We start from the raw sequence: 26,267 nt of genomic DNA, 5'->3' as shown, positions 1-26,267 counted from the left end.
ATGTGTTCCAGGACATTTTATTTCAGCATTATACAATTCCACTGCTGTGAAATCTATGTAATTCATTCATATAACTCCAGGCTTATAATGAAGTCCAGATTGGCAGCATTATGAAGAACCATCAGCACAGGCCACTGGCCACTGACTTCTTGTCTGCCACACTTCTTGTACAGCCTGGCTGTTATTTGCAGTCAGACAATGAGAGACAGTCTGTTTGCACTGATTTAGTGAGAAAGCACCACCCCTTCAGAAGATTCATAAAACAAAGGTGTCCATCCTAATTTTCTTGTGATGGTTTTTACTTTTCTGTTGACTCAGGCTAAGTATAATTTAAGCCCTTTTCAATGGCATGTTTGAGATAGTTACATATTTATTCTATTGGTTGATTTCACACACTCTTAAAATATAATTTAGAGGCAAAAGTACCACAAGAAATGAACTAATTGCTAAAATTCCATCTTAAAATTAGGAATAAAATGTGTCCAGGGAGATTGCTGGGCAACCATCTTTACTTCTGTTGGCATCTGTATGTGTAAATAATGGATTAGGACATTGCTCTCATTTTACTAACTGCTCTGAGGCTTCCAGTAGACAATGCATTATTCTGGTCACCAAGAAAACCATACTTGTTTTACAGTATGATGTCCCACACTAAGTAGCAGCCCTTCCTTTCCCTAAACACTTGTGACACCTCCCACCCCTCTGGCTCATGTACAAACTGACAAAACAGAGCACAATGCACTCTTGTTACTTCCCAAAGTCTTTCAACTTCAACACCTGACAGAAACAAACACTGGGTACACCATACAGGAACCCCAGTGATACTGAAAGATCTCACTGACCATATTGTCCAACAGCTGAGGTAGTGACTGTTGTCCTGTACTTGGGAGGGTCTTAGATGACAGTCAAAGCAGTGCCTTGGGTGGAGGTTATAATATATTGGGCATTTTATACCAAATCCTTTCCTCCATCCTTTCCTCAATTCCAGTGGACCTACAACACATGCATCTTGTGCTGAATTATAACCATCTTCTAAATACAAGGAACACACTGTAAGACAAGTGCAGTCATACAGGAACCTCAGGAAATTCAGAAATGGTCAGAAGAGTAACTCCAGAGCAAGTGGAGTCAGTCATTTACTGACCAGTGCCCTCCAGCGGCTCCCACAGCAACTGAAGGAACTGAAGACAAGAACTTGTTTTCAGAGGTCAAAGACACCACAATTCTATCACTAATAGAAAGAAAGAAAGAAAGTGCTGACATCTGGATGCCAAATAGCTTTTTAAAATCTATGGTCTTGCATGGCAATCTCATATCTGCTATCATTGCATACCACAACCAGAAAAACCCACGCTCCATCAAGTGACTAAAATATTAATTGCAAGCCTTGTAAAATGAGACAACAGAAACCAAAGTGATTCTCAAGACAAAAATGTTTATTTGTAGTAATTCTTCAAACAGGTATACATTCACCATCTCTAAACAAAATCAGTACATATGACGAGGGCAAGTTGAGTAAGTAACATTAGAATGTAATGCCTTCCTTAGCGATTAAAGTTCATAAACCATATTCTTGGTTACAAATTTATGACCCTCTCATACAGGGTTAATGTTTTCAGTAAGACTATCCCAGTAGTGGGCAAAACAGAGTGTTTGCAGAGCAGGCTTCTAATCATTCAGTTCCAGTACCATGTCACAGTCTTTTAATGAGCAGTAAATATCAGTGGGGGAAAAATACCTAGTGCCAAGCTGAGTGTTATCTAGCACTAAAAAGCAAATGCAAATAATGAACTCTCAATAGAAATTTAAATAAACTATTTTAGTTATTTTAGTTACTGAAACCTCACTTTTTGTCTGAAAAAACAAGTATCGTAACAGACCGGAGGAAAGAATTCCATAAAAACCTTTTCTCTGTATTTGCCTTAGAATATAGGTTTCTCTACAAAATAAGAACAATTAAGATTTGGGAATTTCAGTGGTAGAAGTAGTATTGGAATAGTAAAGAAATAATTTAAAAATATATATTAATTTACCACATTTAGCTCATATAGCCCTTTAGGTATCTTACAAAAATGCTACTGTCCTACATACTGCATGTAAAAAAAAAAAGTTCATATATATAATGTGCATGTACACATACAACGGAAAAGCCACCAATTTGGTATTAAAAAAACAGAACAAAACAAAGCATAAGCAAACACACTGAAAGTTATGCAGTAATGAGGAGCATATGCTCCATGTGTGCGTTAGCATAACAGTGCTTCCAACCTTAGAACATCCTCTTAAATGTCTAATCAGAGTGCTTGTTCCAAGTCAGCTCTATCAGTGATGTTCCCAACTGCCACAAACATTTGGTGTCACTTAACTTCCAGCCATCTCTTATATTTAGCACTAAATCAGAAGTAAGGCAAAATAACTTTTCACACCCCTGAATATCTGAGGACATTCATGAGATCTTCCAAATATTAATTCAAAGCAATTCAGGAGCACAATAGTATGGTACCCCTGAGTGGAAGGGCCTTCCTGTCTACACACACAAAGCTGCCCCAAAGCTTCCCTATTTCAGAGTAGTCGAGGCTATGTAAGTATGAAAATTATTCCCAGGCATCCTCTTTTTTTAAACAAATTTTGAATGGCAACCTAAAATTTCACAATGGGTGTGTGCTCATGACTTCTGGTCTAAAACCACCACAGTGAACAACAGTTCTGATACTGCTTAGACGTTAGGTGTGGATATTCAGAGCAGACAGGCAGTCTTGTTCTATAAATTCTAATGCCAACCCTTGTCTCCCATTTGGAAGGAGTCTACTCTTAATGTACGTAGCATGTATTTCACCTCCCCGCCCCCACTTTAGTATACAAGAAAAGCAAAACAGATTTTACTTATCTTCTCTTGCATCAATTAAAAAAAACATCTAAAAAGATCAACCAAACCAACCTCTCCCACCTTTAAACTCCATTAAAATCACAAATCTTCCAAGAACAAATAAAATTAACCTCCCTGATAAAACAAATGTTCCTGAAAAAACCTAGTTGAGATCCCTGGGGAATAAAAGAGATGGATGCCTTTGAGAAGCCTTCTGGGAGGTTAGTTGTAAAGGATTTGATTCAGCACCCATCAAAGTTTTGTCCAGTGAAAGAGTAACTCCAGAACTGGGAAGGCTGGATCAGGACTGCAGCCCAGTGGACATGCCAGACACTGGCAGGCACTGAAATGAATGCGGTCATCGTACTGGCACACAACCCTTCTGACGATACAAGCATGTGTTGTACCAGGGAATTCCCCTGACATTCCTTGGAGTGTTGTGTGGAGCCCAACACTTTGCAACTAAGCTAAAAACACAGCAGAACAACTTGGAGCAGTGGATACCCAGGGGTATTCTTCACCACCCAACCAACAATACCAGTGAAGAACAACCACAGGAAAAACAATAAAATGAACTGTAGGCTCTAGGGTTCAGAACACCAAGGTCAACACCTCTGGCTTGTTTTGGGGAATGGGATTCTAGAAGAGCCTAACACCAAGGAATAGTAAGGGAGAAATGGAGAAATACAAAAATGCAAGGATTAAAAAACAGAAGGGGAGGCAATGATCCCCCTCTAGAATATTCCCTTTAAAACAGTGTAATTAAAAACTTTAAATTCACTTAGAAATTTCAAAGTAGCCTGACAATTTCAACAACTTTCAAAAATCAAAATATTCTTCACTAGAGTTCATTGAAATATCCCTGTAGCCCCCTGAATAACTGCTACAACTTGTTTCGCATTAACATTGCTTAAATTAATATAGTCATAAGCATGCAAAAATGTTAATATTTAATTATGTATACAGAATAAAACAAAGTTCTAACAGATAGATTCCTAATATTTCAAGGTTACAGGCTTGATTAATTCTCTGATCAAAACCACTGGGATTCTTCCCACAGTGTCCAGCAGATTTTGGACTAGGCTTTAATATGAGACAACAAAGCATTGTGTTTTATGGTGTAGGAGCAAACTCAAAGTACACTTGCGTATATACCAGGCATGTAGTGCAACTTTTTCATTGCTTATCTTAAAAGAGTCGCACTTCAGCCAGTAAAAGGACAATCACCAAGCCAACACCACATGCTGTGTCAACCCAGGCTGGGTAACAAACACCGATACCCGCTCAGAGACATTCATGTTGTTCCTGTTGCCTAAGAGCAGCTTTGAACAAAGCTTAATGATAGCTACATCCACTTGAACCCAGACATGAATTTGAAAGGCAGAAAGCTGCATGAGTACTACAGCCTGATGGATTTCACTTGTGCTCTGGATGACTTTGAAGGCAGGATATTATCTCTTTAACAGGTCTCCCCTCATAGCAGATTTGATACACAGCCGTGAACAGTGGAAACCTGAGGAAAGAGGGTGGGGAAAGTGAACACGGTGTAAATTTTTCTGTAACATTTTCTTAAATGAAAGAAATATAAAGGGGTGAGGAGAGGGAGGGAGAAAAGGGAGAGGTGGAAAAAATTATTTCTTTTTTCTATTTGTTAGGGGCAAATGATGGGCTGAAAAGCAGGGCATAACTACAGAACCTCCACACATCTCTGAAATAGAGTGACTCTCAGAAGCCTAGCTAGCTATAATGGAGCCTGAGACATTAATTATGTATGGAACAACCGTAAAGTGATCTAAAAAATAAATAAAAAACATTTTTCCTGACTGTTCTTATAGCAGTACCCATCTGTGGTTAAAAAGGATGACTGGCACATCCATTACACAGTACTTTTGAGCAATAACTTGATAAAACAGAATATGACAAAAAAAGATCCAAGAAGACATTGAAGGTTAAGTTTTTAATAAGAAACCAAAATTAAATCTGGATTTTGAAATACAAAATTCCACATCTACTTTTTTTTTTAGATTTGCAATATCTCCAACAACCTCCTTATTATTCAGGCTTCTCTGATAATCTAAAGGTTTGTTAAAGCCAAGATGCTTTACAGAAATTTGTATTTGCTTTCTGGCTTTCTGTCCATCTCAGACAGTAATAGCCAGACAAGTTCCATTTTGATTCAAAGCCTGGTAAATTTTAAGAACCTGTCCACCAGGTACATATACCATTTCAGCAAGGCCTTTTATATTGATGAATTTTGACCAATGGAAATACAATAAGGGTCACTGGAGATGGTGAAATAGTTAAATTTCTGAGTGATTCAGAATACATCTGAACTAGGACTTTCTCCTTAGGAAAGGTATCCTACCAGCCACTCTAAAGCTTTGTCTGTAATGCACATTTCAGTGTTGAGCAGTACTGAGCACAATATATGATGGCCTATACATTCTGCTGTCACGTATTACATTACAGTAGCACTGCTATCAGCACACTGCCCTGAACTAGACCAACTTGAGTTTTATTTCTACTTCATTGGTGGAAAAAAATTATCATATAGCCACATAGCTGCTCACTCAAATCTAATGCTAAACTGCTTAGATTGCAAAACCCCTACAAGGAAATCTGCAGGAAAAAAAATTACACAATAATTTCTGCATTCCTCAACAAACCTCTCTTATCACTCACTTTGTATGATGTACTAGGCTGAAGGGGGGTTACATTTGCTGTTACCATATAAGCTCACATGTAGGCACTAATACAATTTGCTATGTCTATGTGAGAAGAGGCCACTAAACAGGTGCGCCCTCTGAAGCAAAAGCAGGTTTCCTACAGGTTTAGGTACAGTCCTGCCAGTTATTTCTCAGTGAAGAAGAACCACTACTACAAACCACAACCTAAGTCCTGCTGCTTTTCCCAGAGAACATTACTGTGCATAGGTCTGCCACACCTCACGTGGAGAAACCTGTACCAAGGCTGACTGCAACCTCAGGGCCAGCAAATTCCAAATGCATCTTAGCCCTGAGCACATCAAGAGATCAGACTACAACTGTTGAAAAAAAGAAAAAAGTAATTGCACCACAATATCCATAGGCATCAACCCTGCTACCAAGGCTCTTCTGAACTTTGACTTTTGTTTCTACGTAGCCTTGGAAATAGTTTTGTCAGACCACAGTATGAAATTCTACCCTTACCTCTTCACTTTGAAACCATGGCTGCTCCACTGTGTTTTATGTTTTAAAGCTGCTTTCATAAGTCTTGTTGAATGAGAGCTTTTATGAAGAACTGACACATATATGTTGGCATACCAAAAGGAAATTAGCAACACTGTTTTTATGTCTTTCATTAAAAGCACAACCCAAAATCATCTATAATGCACTCAATTTGTTGTAAGATAGAACAGGATACAAAACAACACTCAAACACAGCATCCTGTTTAATTTAGGGAATCATAAACAGGGAAGAATGAAGCCAACATTTTAATTACTTTTTCCTGCATTTAGCTTAATTACTGTACACTGAGGAGACAGACTTAGGTACTTACATGCAAAGACAGTATTAAAACATTAATAATTTAATGCAGCTAGACCCATTAAAGCTAGACTTTAAAAAATACTTTTGAAAAAAAAGTAACAAGGCTTGGTCTTTTGACTGGCAGTTTTTAAATTTCTGATTATTCCTCTTTTACAAACAGGAACAGATAAATGCATCCCTTCATCTCTTAAGGAGACAACTGTGTGTGTGGCTGTGGAAATCATTCATGTTCTGACTCAAATACAAGTGAACAAAGCCAGGACAATCTGCTTAATTTCATACCACAAAGAAAATCCCCCTGACCTACAGAGGCAGATGGGAGATTTTAACCAACAGCAAACTGGAAGTCACATAAAGAAGGAGAATTGCAGTATCTAGGCTAGAATTCATGTGATGGAAGCAGTCACTTTATTCAGATGATCACCTAGCTCCTCTCCTTGGAGGTAAGTAAAGAATTTCCTAGAATGAAATGAGATGTAGAGACTTTTCACAGTCTCTTTAGAAGCGCTACTTCTACTTTCATACATTTTTTTCTTTTCATATATTAAAACATACTTGCTGTGCTTTTCTGCAGTAGCAGAAGGCAATACTACGCTCTGCAAACGGACATTCACAAATTTAACATCACACTAATAGCTCTATCTACACTAATATTATTTTGAGGTTCTATTCACTTCTCTCTCTGATTTTAACTTTTAATCTACTGTTAGTACAGTGATCTTCCTTTTGACTATTACCTTAATGAAGATATCAAAACCAAATATGCAGGAAGAAAAGGAGATAAAAAGGGGTACGTGGAAGTTGTTGTCTGTTCTTACTCACTTGTCCAGCATTCCCCTCTGCTTCAGGATGCGATACACTTCTGCAGAAGTCTGTGGTCCTTGCAGTTTCTGACCATTCAACATTTCTTTCTCTAATTCTTCAATAGACTAAGCAATGGAGGGAAAAAAAGAAAGCAAAGGAGAGCTATGATAAAACTTTCAGAAGCCTGACATCATCTGGATGAAAAAAGTAAGTTACTGAGAGATTTTTCTTTTTCAAAAGTGATCTTGAGTGAGCATATAGAATATTCTCCTATGTTTTTGTTTGTAAGTATTTCTAAATTTGCATCTCACAATGTCTTATCTCTCAAGCTTTTTTTTTTTTTAATCACCATCCCACCACCTTTTAATACCTTTACACTCATTCTAGCCAACAGACTTAAGAAACAAGAGGAAAGAGAAAGGTATGCACTCACTAAGATACCATGACTCAGATAACTCTACTATTATTCCAGCAAACGAGGAGTGGCAGTACTTATAAGGTACCTTTCCAGTTTTAACGAGTGCTTCTGCTACACGTCGATTCCGGCCACCGTAACACGTTGTGATGAGATCAGCAATGCCACAGCTCTCCAGGAAAGTAGCAGTAGAAACCTGTCCTTTGCAAAAAATTTTGGCAAAGGCGATCATCTCCATTAGGCCAAGGCGAATAACAGCAGCTTTGGTATTGTCACCGTAGGAAAGGCCATCACAGAAACCAGCTCCTACTGCTACTATATTCTAATAGGAAGAGAAATGGGAAATGATGCAATTACTGCTTACAGATGTCCTTAAGAACTGCAAACACTTTACTGCTGAAAAACTAGGTTGTTAGTTTGGGTCATTTTGGTTTGGGGATTTTGATGTCTATGGGATAATCTAAAATAAAAAGAAAAAAAATATGGCAAGTCTTCCAATTTCAAGGATAAAAGCATAGTTAAAGCTCTGACACAAGTTGCCCCTGAGGATGTAGAGCTATTATTATTGACCATCTTTAAGAACAAACAGGTTGCACTACACCCAAACAAGGTTTTAGCTAGATTGAGCTATTCCTGCCCTGAGGTAGGGGTGAAATTAGACTGACATCCTACAGTCCTTTTATCCAGATTTTGTGTATGATTAAAGCGACAGTACAGCTAAAAAGCATTTACTGACTTCCATGATGACATGTTAAGGGACCAAATTCAGCCAAGCCAATAGTATCCAGCCCTTTTAAGTATGCAGAGTTTCTATAACCATAATAGTTAATAAAGGATTCCCAAAAGGAAAAAAAAGCAAAAAAAAGTGTTTGCTTTTTCCTTAGATCTACTGACAGCCTTCTATGAAGGCTATGAATGCTGTTAACATTCAACTATTTGGTCCCTGCTTTGGTTACAGAACATAGACATTTGATGAGACACATTTGAGAAAAGTGACTATTTTCTGGCTTGGGAGTCAGAGCAGACACTAGCCGTGGTTCCACTATCCCCACTAAAAAAATATCCATCTAACACAACAAACCCTACCAAAACTCTCAAAAAAAGATGGCATTCTGACATATTGATAAAACAAACAAGGAAGTTTGAATGTTAATATCTTCCTGCATGCAGCAGCAGCAGCGGTGACCTCAACAGAAAGCACAGGAGAACCAATATTATGACTCCTAATGTAGCACCCGATGCAGGGAAAAAAATAAAATTAAAAAATCATCTTTAACCGTTGTGAAGAAAGATCAACAATCAGAAGATATTACTGAAAATAATCAGCTAATCAACAGCTGGTTTGGTTTTCGACTGTAAGAACCACAAATTCGAGGCAGTTGCAGAGCTGTGTGGCCAGTCATGGCTAGGTGACTAAATCAAATGAGGCTAGAGGATCAGTCATTGCTTTTTCAGCAGCTAGCTGAGGTCTAAAGGTGACCCTAAAAATTGCAGACAGATATCCCAGCATTAGACCTGAAGCAGTGCAAGACAGTCAACTTTAAAATTCGGTCATTTAAATAATCTTGGCTTAGATCTTGGCTGTGGTGATTCAGTCAAGGTTTGTTTTCTTCAGACGCCTCTTGTAGAGCAACCTCTAATATTTTTTCATTTGATGCCATAGCAAGAGGAAGTCAAACAGATCTTTAAATAGTTTTCATATGGGATAACCCATTCAAATGGATTTTACATGTATGTGAAGTCAGCAAGTATTTAGCATTCAGCTAAAAACACACACATGACTAAGCAACCTTTGGGCTTCCATATATTCTTGAACACTCCCATACTAAAGCTTCCCCTTCCTTCAAGCTTTGTCTGCTTGACTTTCCACTTTGAAACAGTCTACTTGATCACAGTATGATTTGGTCTACAGTACTTTGTTGTCTACTTGTACCTTTTGCAGTGTTTGTCTTTGGAGCAACAGAAATACTCATTTAAGTAAGTCACACCAAGACTAGTTACTTCTGAGGAAATGAGGTAGGGAACAACGGGAGTTGTGAGTCCAACTCTAAAACACTGAGCTCCTTGTTTGTACAATGTTCCCATTGTACGTTCTCACACAGTTTGCAAATAATGAGAAAACAAGACAACGGATTATGCTCTAGAACACACCCCTATGCCTAGGAGACTGTTATATCCTGGTATTCATATCCCTCAGGCACAACTATTAATTTACAATGTCTACCATCTGGTTTTATTTAAATCCTTGAAGAATCTCTGACAACTGTCTTGTGCCTAATATACTGTAGAGAACTAATTATTCCACATTGAAAGCAGTACCTTGCTCAAAGATGAGCCACCCCTTTAAACACAACGACAAAAAATCTCACAAAACTTACAACTGAGTTATCCTTCTGTCCCAAACAAGACCAAACCGAACATTTTGTTACTTGAAATCTCTGGCTGTGGGCACTAAGCTGAGCTTGTTTCAGGAAGATGCACAAGCGAAACACAAATTGACACACAAGAGCCTAGTGGCACTATCACTATTGTGATCCTCTGAGAAGTACACAAGGCAGGAAGGGTGAGTGACCTGGCAAAAACATCTTTCTGTATCTCATATGGTTGATTTTGAATGCTGCCACTAAGACTACATCTGAAATGTCCTGTTTTCAGTTAACTTCCTTCTTAGTAGCTGTTATAGTGCTGTGGTTTGAGTTCAGTGTGAGAATAGTGTTGATAACACATTGATGTTTTTTGGTTGTTTGCTAGTAATGCTCACTTTAAGAAAGGAACTTTTTAGTGTCCCATGCTCTGCCAGTAAGGAGGTGAACAAGAGTCTGGGGTGGGGGTAACATAGCCAGGACAGCTGATCCAACTGGCCAATGATACTCCATACCACAGAATGCCGTGCCCGGTATATAAACTGGAGGCAGTCGGCCAGGAGCCAGCAATTGTACTTGGGGACAGACTGGGTCAGTGAACAACTGCAGCGTGCATCACTTGGTTCTTCTTGGGTTTTCACTCTGTCCTTCATTAGAATGACTGTTACTACTGCTATTCTTGTTACTACATTTTCCTTTATTTCAATTATTATACTGTTTGTATTTCAACCCATGAGTTTTACTTTTTTCCACTTACTCTCCTTCCCATCCCTGATGGGTAGATGGTTAATGAGTGAGTAGCTGCACAATATGTAGTTGCCAGCTGAGATTAAACTGCAACATGAAGCCACAGAAATTCCTGCAAATGCAGTGGGAATTCCTGCAAATGCAGTGGGTATGTATTTGTGCAAGAGAAGAGCACGCACATTTCTGTGAGATTAGAAACCGACTGTATTTGCATGCACACGTGGGAGTCTGAGAGCCCAATAAGGAAGTGCCTACTGACAAATATGTTCCACAGGTTGAAAGATACTGTCACAATAACCCCAAAAGGACTGTAACACAACGCTCTTCTTAGCCTGAGGCATTCAGAGTTCTCAAAATCACTACATGCTTAAGAACACACACTTTGCCTATCTTGGCATTGACAGCTTTTTACAAGAAAGCACACATCCCAGTGTGTTTTTATATTGCATATGGTTTTAAGCTACTAAAATACTTTGCCCTAACAGGTAAGCTGTTCTGGTATCCTGAAGCTGCTGTTAGTCCTAGTCCTAGGTATTCTAGAACCTGAGCAAGGAATGGATTTAGTTATTTTATCACAGTGATAGTGAAGCTATGCTCCAGAAAAGAAATGCTGATGCCAGGCAGTGCTCACAGTGTATGTCAGAACAAATGAGAGAACATGCCCTTTACTTGCACACAACCTGTTGCAAACACCCAAGAGGTCACAAATGCACGGTCAACAGATGACCAAGGAAACAAGGACAAGAAGTCTGCAGACTTTGCTGACAGATTGCTCTCCTACAGAGTCAGTGCTCAGAAGTATTCAATATCCAGTGCACAGCACATTTGTGGAATGCTCATGAAGACAGCCATTCAGCAGCCATTTCTGAGGCAACCATTATTTCTCCGTAATTAAATGGATCAATAAGAGAACTAAGCAGAAATGTTATTTCACCTTCCTTGAGGCAGTGTCACAGCTTAGCACAGCCTGCTTTCCCTCGGTTTACACATCAACTTGGAGAAGCTCACTGCTTCCCCTGATGGCTGAGAAGAGGTCAAATGAAAAGACTCAAAAAATCAAGACAGTATCAGCAGGACTGTCAGAGAGGTTAAGTATAAACTGTTTGCTTGCTCCTGGCGAACTTGAATTTCATTTCCACTTAATTGCAGGAAAAAGGAAAAAACTCTCACAATCAACTTCTATAGTACCTAGACTGACTATCCAACAGTAACTGCCCTTAACACACTTTGCAAGTAACAACGCTGAGTTACATAACTTGGTAAACAATAAATCATCACTATACTTCTTTACTTAAGGCTTAGCTGGAGCCAAAAGGTTTAGATGAGCCTGAAGCAATCTGAAAGACAACCACAGCTGCTGCTGCTTCTCCTTCCTACAGTAACTCATATCTGTTTTGGTCCTTGGCTGTTGCCACTTGATCTAGATCCCTGATCATCAGGCAGCTGGAACATGGCCATTTTGCCATATCCAGAGGTTAGATTCTCAGTTCTCCATCTCTCAGCCACCCCTAGCACTGCTGCACTGAGGTAAGCTGGGGTACAGCTTACCCCTGAGATTACAGGTACCAATGTTTATATGGCCTCTCTAGGACATGGCCAGGGTTCATACCCCAGCTCAGTCTGGCCTCGCATCGGTGTTGCTTCTAACACCACATCGGCACAGGCAGTAAGGACTCTAAGGACACCTCTGACATGCTAAGTCCATGCTGCTCTGCACTATCACATCCATCAATACCCAACAGCAACTCCATATGTGGGCAGGGCTGCACATACTATTTTTAGGTGACATAACCTTTAAGCATTTCCTAGGAAGGCCCATTCATTGTCTGGCAAATGGCAGGTGTACTTGTAGGTGGTCTTGAGTCATGCTGCCTGTAAAGTCAACTGGGCACCTTGAAAAAGCTATCCAAATTTCAACTTCATCAACTTCTGTCCTCGACCCTTAGAAAAGGTCAGCAGACGAATGTAAGATGTTCATCAGCCCTCAAAAGAAAAAAAATATGCTCACAAAGAACATGCTAAGCGCTTTTTGTTCCAACAGCCAGGTTATGGTAGAAAGCTGTTTCTCCTCAGTACCATCAGATTTTGTAAAGTCACTGGCACTGTCCATTCAGCCAGTCTCCAAGCTGACACAAGACTGCATTTTCACGGCACTGATTTCTGCACTTCACTGTATCTCCACCAGCCCATTGTCACAAATCTAAATACAGTAAATTAAGTGGATATTCCATACATATCCATATATATATATATCCATATATAAAGAGCAATCAAGCACATGTTCTCTTATAATCACCCAGCTGCACTACCTAATATTACAGTCTGAACTCAAATAGGCTTCCAAAAACAAATTTCAAACCTATAATTATCATTGTAAGGGAGAGCTGTGCTCAGAGCATTCTTTGTTACCCTTCTGTATTTTTCACAAGCTTTAGGCAACCACCCACACTGAAAATCTTCCCTGTTTAGAAAGGCTTGCAGAAATAAAAAGTGAAGCAGAGTACAGGCTTTTAACTGTAGTCCATTATGCCAGTAATACCAGGAAAGTCTCCCTTTCCTAAGCTGGTATTTGCAGAAAGGTGCAGAAGCTGGGAGAATATACTGTTTTCCATAGTGTACTGTTTCTTATCCTTTAAATACCAACACAGGAATTGCTTTTACTATTTCCACATCCAAAAAGACAGTCTGGAGTGACGTGTTTGCCTGTTTACCCTGTCCTCCTTGCTGTAGTTTGCAGTGCCACTACTGACATTTCAAATTGGCACTACTATAGAAAGAGAGTAGAACCTCTCTTTTTATGCCTGTGTCTCCACACAACATGACACTGTTACCTTCTGAAATTGGAATTTCCTCCTCCCAGGAAGTTAAACTAAGCTAATTTTCACTGTGTTTTTATGAAGTAACTTTCCAAGTTTAACAAACTGTCAGCTGACTGAAGCTCCACATTAGATTTTACTCTAAAAAAAAATACAAAAATATGTCTACTTTTTGAACTTTTATTACGAAGACTATCAGATTACTGATAAAAAAGCAAAGTTCTGGTTCATACCCTTAGCAAACAATTCTCCTAATAGAAAATATGTACAGCTTCAAAGAAAAAACACTATTCACACCTGAGTTTTGCATTTCGCTTTGCATTATGGCAATAAAACCTTATCCATAGGTTTAATTTTAGCTTCTTTTCTTTCAGAGCCAGACATGCTTCCAATGCATTAATAAAATTCCGCAATCTTTGAGAGTAAAAGAACTCACAACATTATTTACATGCTGCCAGCACAAGATTTAGGATTAGCTAGAAAGGGTTTTAAATGAAAAATTACTTTAAAATTACAATTTTATTAATATTTTCTTTTAGATGTAGGCAGAGCATGTTTAAAGACACCACCTATACTAGAATGACAGATCTATGCACTTTATACCAGTTTTGCCTTTTAATTATGCAAGGAATCCACAGTATTTTTATACCAGTTAATCTATCCTTAATTCACTTTTTGTTTAGACCTTATACCATGCATTTTTTGGAAATCTCAACTCAACTAACAAAATATACTGCAATCAATACAAAATGAATAGAGCAGAATATAAACAGCTTTTCAGAAATACAACTAGACAGTTCAGTCTGCAGGATCCATAATGAACAATGAAGCAGAAGAAGGCAATAAAACAAGGTTACAAAAAAACCCCAGTTTTACCTTAGTATCCTTCCATCAAAAACAACGATCTATTCAAATTCTATTGCAATTCCAAAGAAATACTGGTACCTTGCCTGACTTAGACCTTTACAGTGGAGTTTTGAGTGTCTGCTGACTACCTGCCCAGTTTGATGGGCGTGTTCATCTCTAACACCCTTTCATGAGATTTGTCTGAATAAAAATTTCCTGGGACAGGACTCCTTTATCAAACAAGTTTATACTTGTCAGAAAACATTCTGCTGAGCGTATTTCAAAGAAAAATAAATCTGCAAAACTTTTTCAAGGGCTTCTGTTCTGGTAACCTCCCACATCACCAGACCATTTTAAAGCAATGGCTGTGGAGATGAATTACAAGCTCCATAATATCAAGAAATTTCTATCTATACAGTAACTCCAAAGTATGTTGCCTTGAAACACCTAATCCCATCAGTGCACAGACTCATAACCTCCTCTATCACAGGCGTTCCAGTATGACAGCTGTCAAGATGAAATTAAGGAAATTAATATGCCAAAAAATATGCTATTATAGCTATCCATCTACTTTCACTAAGCAGGAATCAGAATTCCTTACCTTAAGACATCATTGCTTGGTGTGGTAGTTTTGCAGCCAATTAATTCAGTTTACACAAAATTTCAATAGCAAAATCAAAGGCAGACAAAATAATTATCCAAAATACAAAAAAGAAATAAGCCAAATTAAACCACTACACCATCAGAAATCATTCAAGATAGGTATCAGATAATGGGAACTACGGTACTGTTTGCTAGGGTGCCAAACAACTAATGCCTCCCCCTTCACTTATGGCCTGCAAATTAACCTGCAAAAATAGCCATTAAACAATGTTTAAGTTAGCCTTTGCTTCCTGTCAGCATCAATTTTGATCTAAAAAAAGTTTGTATGAGTATCTGTCCAAATAACTTCTTTCCTATCCAGGTAATTTCTGTATGTGGTTATCCACACAAACCTTATGTAATACATGTCCACAAAAAATAAAACATGAGTGCTCACATTGCTTCAGACAATGAAGAGGGGAATAGTTTTGTCAACAGATACAAAGCATTAATGCCAACTTCCTTCTCCCCTTCTTTTGTTGAACACACTGTTGCAAAAAAGAAAAGAGAACTAAAATAGATTTAGAAATATATCAGCCAGGTATATGAAATCAATACTTGCATCAAAGTTGTGTGTAAGTTAAGTGGAAGATGTAGAAGGAGAACCTGGCAGATGGTGAGACACAGATCTAAAAGCCAGCTCTCAGAAAATGCTGCTCCCTCATTTCCCATCTGGTTCTTCTGGAAATGTTACGTGGCAGTTTTACATATTATATAAAATACAATGAACTTATTCTTTTAAATGGAAATACCCTCTTTTATTTCAACAAGGATCATTATTTCATCTTTGTACCACCTGCAGCATGTTAATCTTACCTTGAGAGCACCACAGAGCTCAACTGTATCTGCATCATCTACTACAGTTATTCGGAAGTTTGGAGTCTGCAGGAGTTCTTTGAAGAGAAGGCCATTTTCCAAGATTTTGCAGCCTGTTGAGAGAGGGAAAGGAAAGCTAAAAAAAACGAGTCATTTATTTGTATGACATTTAGCCTTTCCTGTGCAAGCCAAAATGCCTAAAAGCAGAGATAAAGTTGTTCAATCTCAATTCTATAAACAACCCTGTTTTAAGGGACCAATCACATGTCAACATTGCACTTAAAAACTTGCATCTGAGCTGGAGTACAGAATTTATAATTATTCATCCATATAAAGCCATTCAGATCCAAGAAAAATCTTAAACACAGTAATAAAATGAAGCAGTTGTTATATGAAGGGTGATAAAAAACATGCTTTTATTTCACATGCTAAGGTTATAACCCTAGTAAGAATAGGCAAAATTGTGCTCTTATCTCTCCCTCTATTCCCAGTATTGTCCTTGTATTTTTGGAAGTGTCAACATTCTAAGAAATTCAACCAACAGCGTCTGATAACAGTCAGCTAATGTCGAAAACAGTGAAATTTGAGATATTTGGTGTACGCCTGTGAGGACAGGTGCACATTTTAGATATTCTTACAACTTGGAACAGTACCTATTGTGGTTTCACAGAATTTCTCTGCTGCCACCTCATTGGCAATGTTAGCTCCCATCAGCACACTGATGTCTATTCCCATCTTCTCTCGAATAATGTCAGAGATCAGTTTGAGTCCCTCCGGGCCTTCATCTATTCCCTGCAGCCAACATTAAATGCAATTACTAAAAAGTCATTCATTAGGCACAGTAGAGATGCAAGCAGAACACAATTAGTCTTGCCCAAAGGTGAGAAGTGAAACAAGGCCTATTCAGACAGAGACTAAAGATGACAGGTGTACTACCACAGACACTTCTGCTATTTTGACCTCTCCAAGATGTCTTAGAATTGTTGGAGGTAGCACCTTAAGATTTAGGACTAAACTATAGATGATGAAACCAGTTTTCAGTCTGTCCTCAAAGACCTGATTCTAATTAGTGCTGAACATTCTGCTTTGTTAACTCAGAAATCAGGTGCTTATTATCAGTGTATCTTTAATCAGTGAAGCATAACCAATCCATCAGTTATGAACCAGACCTGAACTTGGATCTGAAATTGCACTGAAACTCACAAAATGGCATCTGAATAACTTGTTTTGTGAACAGATATCTGAACTGAAATATCAGAGGCAGGTTCCCCAGTGTACAACACCAACAACAGTTTACTAGTAGAAACACAAATGGAACAGTCATTCAAAGATATGTATAAAGCTGAATTACTGAGGATAATTTAACTTCTAAGGCTATTTTTAATCTGTATTTATAATGCATTCTTACAAAGTGTGAAAAAGGGCAGAAATAGGGCCTTAGAAAAGATCACCCCACATATTAATACTGCAGAGAAGAAGAGAGTCTGGTACCCTGAATTGCCTGAACTAGAACTCCAAATGAGACCACTTTCTTCTGATAAAACACTTTGCTCCCAGCCTACTTAATGTGGAATCCTTTTCAGCTTTTATTACAGGGGTACAGCAGACCAGCTATTGAAAGTCATTCTTTCCCACAGTATACCACCTTTTGTACAATACTCTATTTCAATGCTGAGGATTTGATACTTTTGGGAATTGGTAATTTTGAACTATGATTTACAGGCAAAAAGTGTGATCCTGTATATACTTCCATATATACATATATATATATATATATACAGGCACACTTGTATGCTGCCAGTAGTGACATTTCAGGAAGGCAATAATTTGCACTTCCACAGTTTAAAGGTGCTTCTCCTTAAGTAACATGGTGCAATCATGTATCATGCCTGTATAAAACCTGCCAATTAAACTAGTGCTTTCTGCATTATTTTTCAATTTGTACTGCATAATGCACAGCTCTGCTTTCTCATCTTTAATGAGCCATACAGAAACAACCTGAAAGCAAGCACATAATGCATGTTGCATTTTCCCCTCATAGTACCAAAAATGTCCCCACAAAATGACTGTAAGGCCCCTCTTCCTAAGCAGGCAAATAATAAACAGAAAGTCATGCACACACTGGGAACAACTCCAAAAATGTGAATACTTACACAACAATTATTCATGCAAGTTAAAGGAGACCAGAAAAGCTTAGGTGGCAGATTCTGCTCCATTGTGAAACAGCGCAACTCCTGACAAAGTCAAGAAGAGCTGTACCTGTTTCTTGTAGAGTTAAATCCAAGACTGAATGACAGAATAAAAACCAAACACCCCTCCCTCTCTGCAAAACCAAGGCTCTAGCATGGGCATTTTCGCTGGGCAGCAATGGTCTGCAGGCAGTGCAAGTGAGCTTATCCCTTGCATCCTAACATGCCTGTCAGAGCAATCCCTGGGGCCTGTAATAGGGAAATGAAAATGAGGCTGAAGAGGTTGCCTGAAGAGTATTTTGAGTGACTTTCAACTACCTGCTTCCTGTGCTCACGGCTGTACTGCACTCTAAGTTTTATATGGTTCCTCTCCCCACAGCCACACAGACATTTGCTAGGTTTTCATAGACACAGAGCTAATGTAAAGCAGCACAGATGCAAATGTTTCAATGGAAATGAGTATTAACCAGCAGACAAATGTCTTTATTTCCCAAAGATTCAGTTTTATTGTCAGACATTAGATTCTGCTTGAAGATTAGACTGTCAGAAAGAAAAAACAGGAAAAAAAGACTAAAAGATGACACACTGCTAGCTTGACAACCAATTTAGAAAGCACAGAAACGAGATGTCCCACAAATAATATTTTTCAGAGCAGAACTGCGCATTAACTATCAAAGTTAACACAAGCCACTTTAACATCATTAGTATTGCATTAGCACACAAAAACTATGACGCTGATGAAAACAGCATGCCTAAAGAATATGCAGAAGTAGAAGAAAGAATGAATTGTTTTGTTAAATCTCTACCCTTTCTTCTCAAATGATACTTTTAATGATGCACAGTTATGCCTTTTCATAAAAACTGACATGTACTTTGCATTCTCCTGCAAAATATTAAGGGGCCTCACAGCATTTTTTTGGAAAGGCGGCCTGTGGATGCACTGTTGCAATGTGACAGTGGGAAGATGCCCAGTAACCAACTCTGCACTGCATGGCAAGTGCCACAATTTCACTTCCACCACTACAATAAGCATGGACATTTTGTTTTGCTGGGGGTTTCTGTCTGTTTGGAGTTTGGCTTTCTATTTTTTTTTAAACGCAAGTATTTCTTCCCCTTCCCACTGCCCCACACCCCCTTTTTTTTTTTGTCAAATATAGCCATTAACCAACACTCCATTAGAGAACTGGTAATTAGTACCCAGAACAGTAATTCCAAGGGAATATAGGCCCAGGACCCTGACTTCACATATGCTGACATAAATCCTCATCTAGTTCAGCAATTTCATTAGTTATTCCTATCATTAGGAGAATATAAATCACAGTCAGCAAATTAAAGGAGAATAAACTTTATCTTGAGCATTTTTAACAGTGCCTTATTTTACCCTTCTATGGTATGAAGAGTTTTTCTACAATTTGGGGCAAGAACACTTCAGAAGCATTACTTTTTCATACACTTCAGCAATACACTAGTCAGCCCTGACAAAACAATAGATTTGATGGGCTTTGTTAGCCAAACTAAAGACACAAGGTTGAAGTATGCAATGATATGGGTTTTTTTGAGCAGAGATCCATAAATGTATCACTTTCTAAAAATGACAGGAACCAAGGGAATGTGTGCTGAGAAAATGGCCTACAAAGCAACAACAAAACAGAATCTTCCAGCTTGTGGAAATAGCTTATTATTTCCAGCTAAACATACAGAGGAAAAAAGCCCACCCACACAAAAACAATCCCAAATTCAGCTAATCCATATTTTTTAACGTTTCTGCCAACAAAACTATAAACACTCCGGAGAAATGCCTCCTGCACCTCTGCCCTCTCCTCTTTCCTATGCTCAAACTGTCTTTGGGTGACGCTGAACAGACTCTCTTGTTGCAACATAATATTTGACATGAACAAGAGCACTATCCTCTCAGTCACATGAAATTCTCTCAGCAGCTCTTGAAATGATCAACTCAGTGTGTGGGGTGTGCATTAACAATCAAAGCATTATGCTTGTGCTCTGCTCTTCATCTAATGGTGCTTTTGGAAACAACAAATAAAAGACTGGAAAGCTTAGTGGTGCAAAACATATTGACTCCCCCTTTTATTCTAAAAGTCTTGTGAAGAGCCTCATTTTCCTCTTCCTGCAAGCACTGCGTAACAATCCACTAATGACTGAGACAAATTCTAATCTTACACCTAGAAAGGTTTAATAGACCAATCAAGTGAATAATGCACAGAGACTTTTCATATCAAAACATCAAGACACCTCGTCCTAGAAGATTCCAGGACACATTCTCAGTTATTAATGCACGGTATTTATTGTACCTTTATCAGAGTTATGCCGAGTGCTTTCCTGGGTACTCGTCCTGTGATTTCATCGCAGACTTTATGGATGAACTGATGAGGAATGACAAAAACCAGCAAGTCTGCATCCTGTACCGCTTCATTAAGGTTTGGGATAGCAACCTGTGTAGTTATGGGAGAGAAAAGCTGCATAACTTTTCAAAATTAACACTACACACAAGTGTTATCTGATAAAAGCAGAATCACAGAATCAATTTGTTTGGAAAAGACCTCTGAGATCACTGAGTCCAAACCTGGAATGAACCAGTCCACTGGACCACCCAGTCCACTGGACCATGGCACTGAGTGCCACGTCTGGTCTTTTCTCAAACACCTCCAGGGATGGCATCTCTACCACTTCCCTGAGCACCCCATTCCAATGTTTAATCAGTCTTTCTGCAAAGAAATTCCTACTAATGTCCAAACTGAATCTCTCCAGTTTGATCTTGAGCCTAAGCAGCTTGGTCTTATGCCAAATGCTACAAATTATTGCATTTCATCACTGAAAATAAACAGGAGCATAAACTTCCCAGACCAATAGCTCCAATCCAAGGTTGAGGCCATTTTTTATTAAAGGGTATAGCTGTTGATCTTGCTCTTGTTTTCACATTTGCTTTCTTGTACAGAAACTGAAGTAACATAAAGACAATAGTGACACGAAAGAAGAAAGAGTGCATTTGATTTACTTAACTACATAATTACACAATTTTACTTGTTAAAATTTCTGATGTCATCAGTAAAATAGCATAGTCTGAAATATTATAAACCCTAGAGGTGTTAACAAAACAAATTTCTAACTCCATTTACAGCACAAGCAATATTCCCTCTGCTCCTTAACTATAATTTAGCTTCTGAGCCTTACCACATTATCTGGCAGCTTGCATCCAGGGAGATACTTTACATTTTCATGGTCATTATTTATGATATCTGTCAGTTTTCTTCCATTAATATTCTCCTCGAAGACCCACATTTTCACTGTGGGAGCAAATTTCTGCAGTTTTTTTACATTATTACCTATTATTTTGGCAACCGCAGAACCCCTGCACAAAAAAAACCAAAAATACTCTTAAAAAATTATGATTTTGCTGTAGAAAAAAAAAATAAATATTGTCTTTAAAACAATCGCAAATTTACAGATTATTTGACCAGTTACCACAGAGTAATAGTAAAATAGCTTTAAATATTTAATTTTTATTTAAATAATATTATTTATTTATTTATTTATTTATTTAAACAATATTTATTTTACTATGTAAAGTACTTAAAAAATACTTTACATATTTAAGTGAGTGGAAAAATACACTAGTCATTCATATCTGCTGCTTTATCTCACCTACAGCTATAGTAGGTTGGAGTGAAGCATTTACTGAAACATCTTTACTTATATTGTTTTCTTATCAGCTATCCACTGAGAGTTTAGGTATCTTCACAGCTGAGGTAAAAGTGACATACAAAATTTTATTAACTGTGTCATTTTCATCCTTAAGAGATGAGAAACTTCTTTGCTAAGATGACTGACTCATGAGTTGTACAATACTGATAGGCACTGAAAGAATATGTTGCAGAAGTTATAAGCTTCATGGCTGTGTAGCCAACCTCACAGAATTTAACCACAGTAACAGCATCCTCTGAAATTGCAGGCAGACAAGTCCATTACTGTTACCCTCATATTCTTCCCAAGAACACCATACAGTGAGATCTGAATTACAGTGATCAATTTTGCTTCTCAAATCTCTAAGTAATAACAAAATTAATCACAATTACAAGAGGAGGAACTAACATGATCTTCCCTTTCATCATTCCATTAAACCTTTTGACCCAAGTTTCTTCTCTGGGATAGGAGGTAGTTTCATAATTACTGATTACCTGCTAAGGAGACACAAAAATTTTTAAGAGATGCAATAAAACTACAGTCATTGATCTGAGGCTTAATGTGTGTGTGTGTGTGTGTGTGTGTGTGTGTGTGTGTGTGTGTGCATGTGTGTGTGTGTGTAAGCTGCACACTTTATGTGTGAAACATAAGAACACTAACTTTTCCACTCTAGTTATACTCACACAATCCTCTAAATTTATATTGGATGTTGTCTGTAATAAACCCATAGCTGGCAACTGAACAAAATGAGTTCATTCTGCTTCAAGAGCTTTTGATATGACACAACTTATTGTGCTTGTATTAAAGATGTGTGCTAGCACATAACTAAGGTCACTTTCTCTAAATAGCAGCAGAAAAAAATTTAGTACCTTAAGTAGACCTTTTATAGTCAAACCATAAAACGGTGTGTCTTGAAAGACTGGAATTTACTTCTCTAATAGCACTCCACACACTAAAAATGACCCTGGGCTGATACAGAAGACAATTGCAGGCTATCTCTTATCAAGCTCGTCCAGCATGGTTTCTGCTGCACTGTCCTACAGCTCACCAGCTCAGCCTCCAAACGTCATATCCATACAAACAGCAGACCTCACATTCAACACAGCACAGGTATGTTTTCCCCAGACAGTGCTTTGAGTTCCTTGAGCAAAAGCACATCTACTCCTACAGATTTATATACAAAGTCAGGATCCTGGTAAACTCACTGCCTTCTGTTTTGAACTTCACTACACATTCTCTGTGCTTGCTGGTCACAGAGCAAGACAGAAATAACTGATTCAGCAACTCTCTGATTAGGATTTTCAGTCTGCCAGCAGAAAGTCTGGCACTGTGTACTACTTAAGTGAGACATTAATTCCATTACTATTTAACACTTAAATGCCTGAGCTGTCTTTTCTTTCTTTTTTTTTTTTTTTCTTACAACCTTTGAATTCAGTATTAAAGAAAGTGAGTATCTGCCTAGTTTTAGTTTCTGAATTCAACAAGATTCTCCTGACTGGCTTCTCTGGTTCATCATTTCCCATGATGTTGTAACCACTCTTTTAGGACCATTTCACAGTTGGTCTGCTTTTTCCTCATCACTTTTTAATTAAAGCACAAAGCCAGAAAGCTCCTTAACTTGCCCTGATAACAGCAGCAGTAGAGGTCACAACATGCAAGTGCAAATGATATAATTATCTAGCTCTACCATTGTTCCTGTAAAATCACCTCAGTTAAGCCACAGTTCCTCCCAGTTTTCTTCTACAAGTTCCTAGCTGCATAAACCCCTCTGTCCAGTAACTTCCCATCTTTTCCTAAATGTTACAGTTTCAGTTCAAGTTTGGCAATCAGGTTAATTAACAACTGATTCCAAGAAAACAGTGAAGGATAAATTCTGACTGTGCACACCTCATTAACCTGCCTTGGAACTGTCATCAGAACAGGCTACAGTACAATGCTTTAAATGACTCTGGGCACTGCCCTGGAATCCCAGGGCTCCAAGGCATATTCCCAAGGTGTAGCCTCTCCACACAGCTTACTTCTTCCCCTGTCTTAAATATCTTAACACAATCGCTTATCCACCAGCTGAGCAACCCTAAAAGGGCAAGGCCAGGAGACAGCACAGCTCCTGCTCTTCCACGCTGAGCCATCTGTCCTGTCCCATGATCTTCCATCAGGTGTCGAGTGACCCCTGCCAAGTCAACTTCATTGTTAAGGTGACCTTCCTGTAGCAAACCAACCAAACAAGTCCGACTGGAAGCAGTTAATCAACCAAGGTGACTGGCTTAACCCTTCAAAAGCTAGTGTCCTGCCAAGCTCTTTGAGGGCTTTTTTCACCCCAGGTATAGGTTAAAGTGCCATGAGAAGGCCAAGACTTGTCTGATGGAATCATCTCACACAGAACCCTAAAAGCCACTGTCTCCAACCTGCTCAAGATGGCAAAACCCACTCAGATCAACTACTTACAATGCTTACAATTCAGGCACCACCAATCACACACCCCTATAACCCAGGCTTCTGAAGTATATAATCCCCAAATATCAGTGATCAGACGTTTATAAATGCTTCAATTTCTTTCTAGATACCTGCATTAAATACTGATACTTTAATTAAATATTTTAGGACCACAGGGCCCAGTTCAAAAGGCACTTACAAGGTATACAAATTCAGTCCAATTCAGTTCAATGGTTACACATACTACCAAATCACAGTGCTCTTTGCAGGCAGGATTTGGCGTCTGTCATCCAATGGATTTTGAGGAAGAAACTACCTACCTCCCCAAGAATTACTATTTTCAAATTTGGATTACTTTGATTTCTGCTTTCCTCACAAAAACCCCTGCCATTACATATGAAAGAAGCCATAAGTTATTTAAATACATTTATCCCCAAAAGAAAGAGAGAATGCTACTATCAGGTATCCGTTTTTTTCTTTCTGTCAGCATAGGAGATATGGGAATTTTGCTACCAAGTCATCCCATTAGGCAGGAACTTTTCTTATTTATTAAACTGATTCAGTGAGGTGAAAACAAAATACATTTGCATGTGGATATTGCTAGTAGGCAATATCTACAAATGCTTTTGCTTCTGCAAATGTTTCAGGGTGAATCAATGGAGTCAAACTTCCTGTAAAACTTTTTTTAGACTTCAACTATGGAACAACAGCCACAACATTACTAAAAGATGAGGTCTAACTGCGTAATTTCTTTGTGATATATAGTGCAATGCACACATCTTACAAGCTAGTGGAAAGAAAGCAGAGATGCTGCACTGAAATGTTGGCCATCCCCTCAACAAGGGGATCACAAAGAATTAAAACTTGGCAGCTGCTGGTATTTTTAACAGCAGAAAAAGCCAACTGCATAGAGTGGGCAGGAGGTGAGCAACAAGTCTAAGATCATCCTGACAAAAGACAGGCAAGCTTGGTTTAATAAAACACAGTGCCTTGCTCTACACGGAATTCCCCCGAATTTAAGTCTTAAAACCCTATGCTACCTGAATAATGTGCGCTTAGCATTAGTAATTGGAAGTGACAAACTGTGAAGACCTATTTCTATGATACATTGTACTTAATTTATTCACTGTAAAGAGGGATCTAGTGTAAGAAAAAGAAATAACTAAAGATGACAAAGGGTTATTAACATGGTACTCCTCTTGAAGAATGATGTGAAGTAAGTCTATTGCTTTCAGTGGAGAAGCACGTGTATGTAAGTCTAATTATAAACTAGAGATAGAGACAGCAATAAAACCTTGTCTCAAGCTCTCAGTATTTCTCAGAATAATCAATTTGGGGCGGGGGGGGGGGGGGAAAGGGATTTCAAATAACCTAGTGTCTCGCAAGTCCTTCTTTAACTGTCTTTGAAAATAGACACATAGAAACATAGAAAGCCCCGAACAACACTTTTGCAGACAAGTGAGGTTGTTAGTGAAGTTCTACAGGCAGGGGGTAATTGGAAAAAAAAACTTTTAAAATGCACAGCATCTTTAATGTCTACGTCATCTGATATCGGACAAAGCACACAACAAACACCAGGTTAAAAATATCCTAGAACAACTTCGCAGGACATGCGACTGTCAGTAAGCAGTAGAACTGCGTTGCTCGATTCTGCCGCTTCTTCCTCCGAGCAGGTCAGAGCAGCACCTCCGTTCTGAGGGAGCCGGCAGCAGGACGAGCCCCCTGGCATGGCAGGACAAGCCCCCCCGCACGGAACAAGCGCGACCCAGAGCCCGCCACGGCCCGGCGACACCGTGTTCCACCGCCGGCACCGGGTGGCCTCACGGCCGCCACCCCTGAGGGGAGCGCGGCCACGGCGCCGGCTGGGAACCGACAGCAAGGCCCGGGCGGGCACAGCCGCCGGGAAGGCCGGGCCGCGGCGGCCGCCGAGGTGCCCGCCCTGCCAGGGGCCGCCGCACTCACCAGTTGCCCGAGCCCACGATGCAGACCTTGAGGGGGGCGGCGGAGAGCGCCATGGCAGCGCCGCCCGCGCCCCGCCACAGCGGCCGCGGCGAAGAGCTCCGTGAGGCGCCCGTCCCCCGCGCCCGCCCCCGCCGTCAGGGC

The 26,267-nt window shown here is 39.1% G+C and overlaps 1 protein-coding gene across 1 annotated transcript; it reads right to left on the bottom strand.

Moving 5' to 3' along the window:
- Nucleotides 1–1,415: 1,415 nt before the first annotated feature.
- Nucleotides 1,416–26,267, bottom strand: GPD1L (glycerol-3-phosphate dehydrogenase 1 like). Its single transcript, XM_058832035.1, has 8 exons — nucleotides 26,127–26,267; nucleotides 21,222–21,399; nucleotides 20,342–20,482; nucleotides 16,497–16,635; nucleotides 15,844–15,956; nucleotides 7,702–7,935; nucleotides 7,217–7,323; nucleotides 1,416–4,379 (listed from the first exon to the last, which is right to left on the bottom strand). Exons 1-8 carry the CDS (start codon nucleotides 26,177–26,179, stop codon nucleotides 4,283–4,285), a joined length of 1,062 nt encoding a protein of 353 aa, XP_058688018.1. The 5' UTR covers nucleotides 26,180–26,267; the 3' UTR covers nucleotides 1,416–4,282.

The sequence above is a fragment of the Poecile atricapillus genome, chromosome 2 (genome assembly GCF_030490865.1).
Source record: "Poecile atricapillus isolate bPoeAtr1 chromosome 2, bPoeAtr1.hap1, whole genome shotgun sequence".
Lineage (NCBI taxonomy): Eukaryota > Metazoa > Chordata > Aves > Passeriformes > Paridae > Poecile > Poecile atricapillus.
The sequence above is the reverse complement of the archived record's forward strand: the minus strand, read 5'-3'. Positions and strand labels throughout refer to the sequence as shown.

Bases quoted from the DNA above. Each gene is read 5' to 3' on its own strand.
- GPD1L (XM_058832035.1), bottom strand. From the start codon at position 26,179: ATGGCGCTCTCCGCCGCCCCCCTCAAGGTCTGCATCGTGGGCTCGGGC. The intron at 15,957-16,496 runs GTACTGTTCCAA...CTCTCTCAACAG, and splicing joins ATTCTGTGAAACCACAATAG to GCTGCAAAATCTTGGAAAAT. The intron at 7,324-7,701 runs GTACCTTATAAG...TCCATTGCTTAG, and splicing joins CACTCGTTAAAACTGGAAAG to TCTATTGAAGAATTAGAGAA.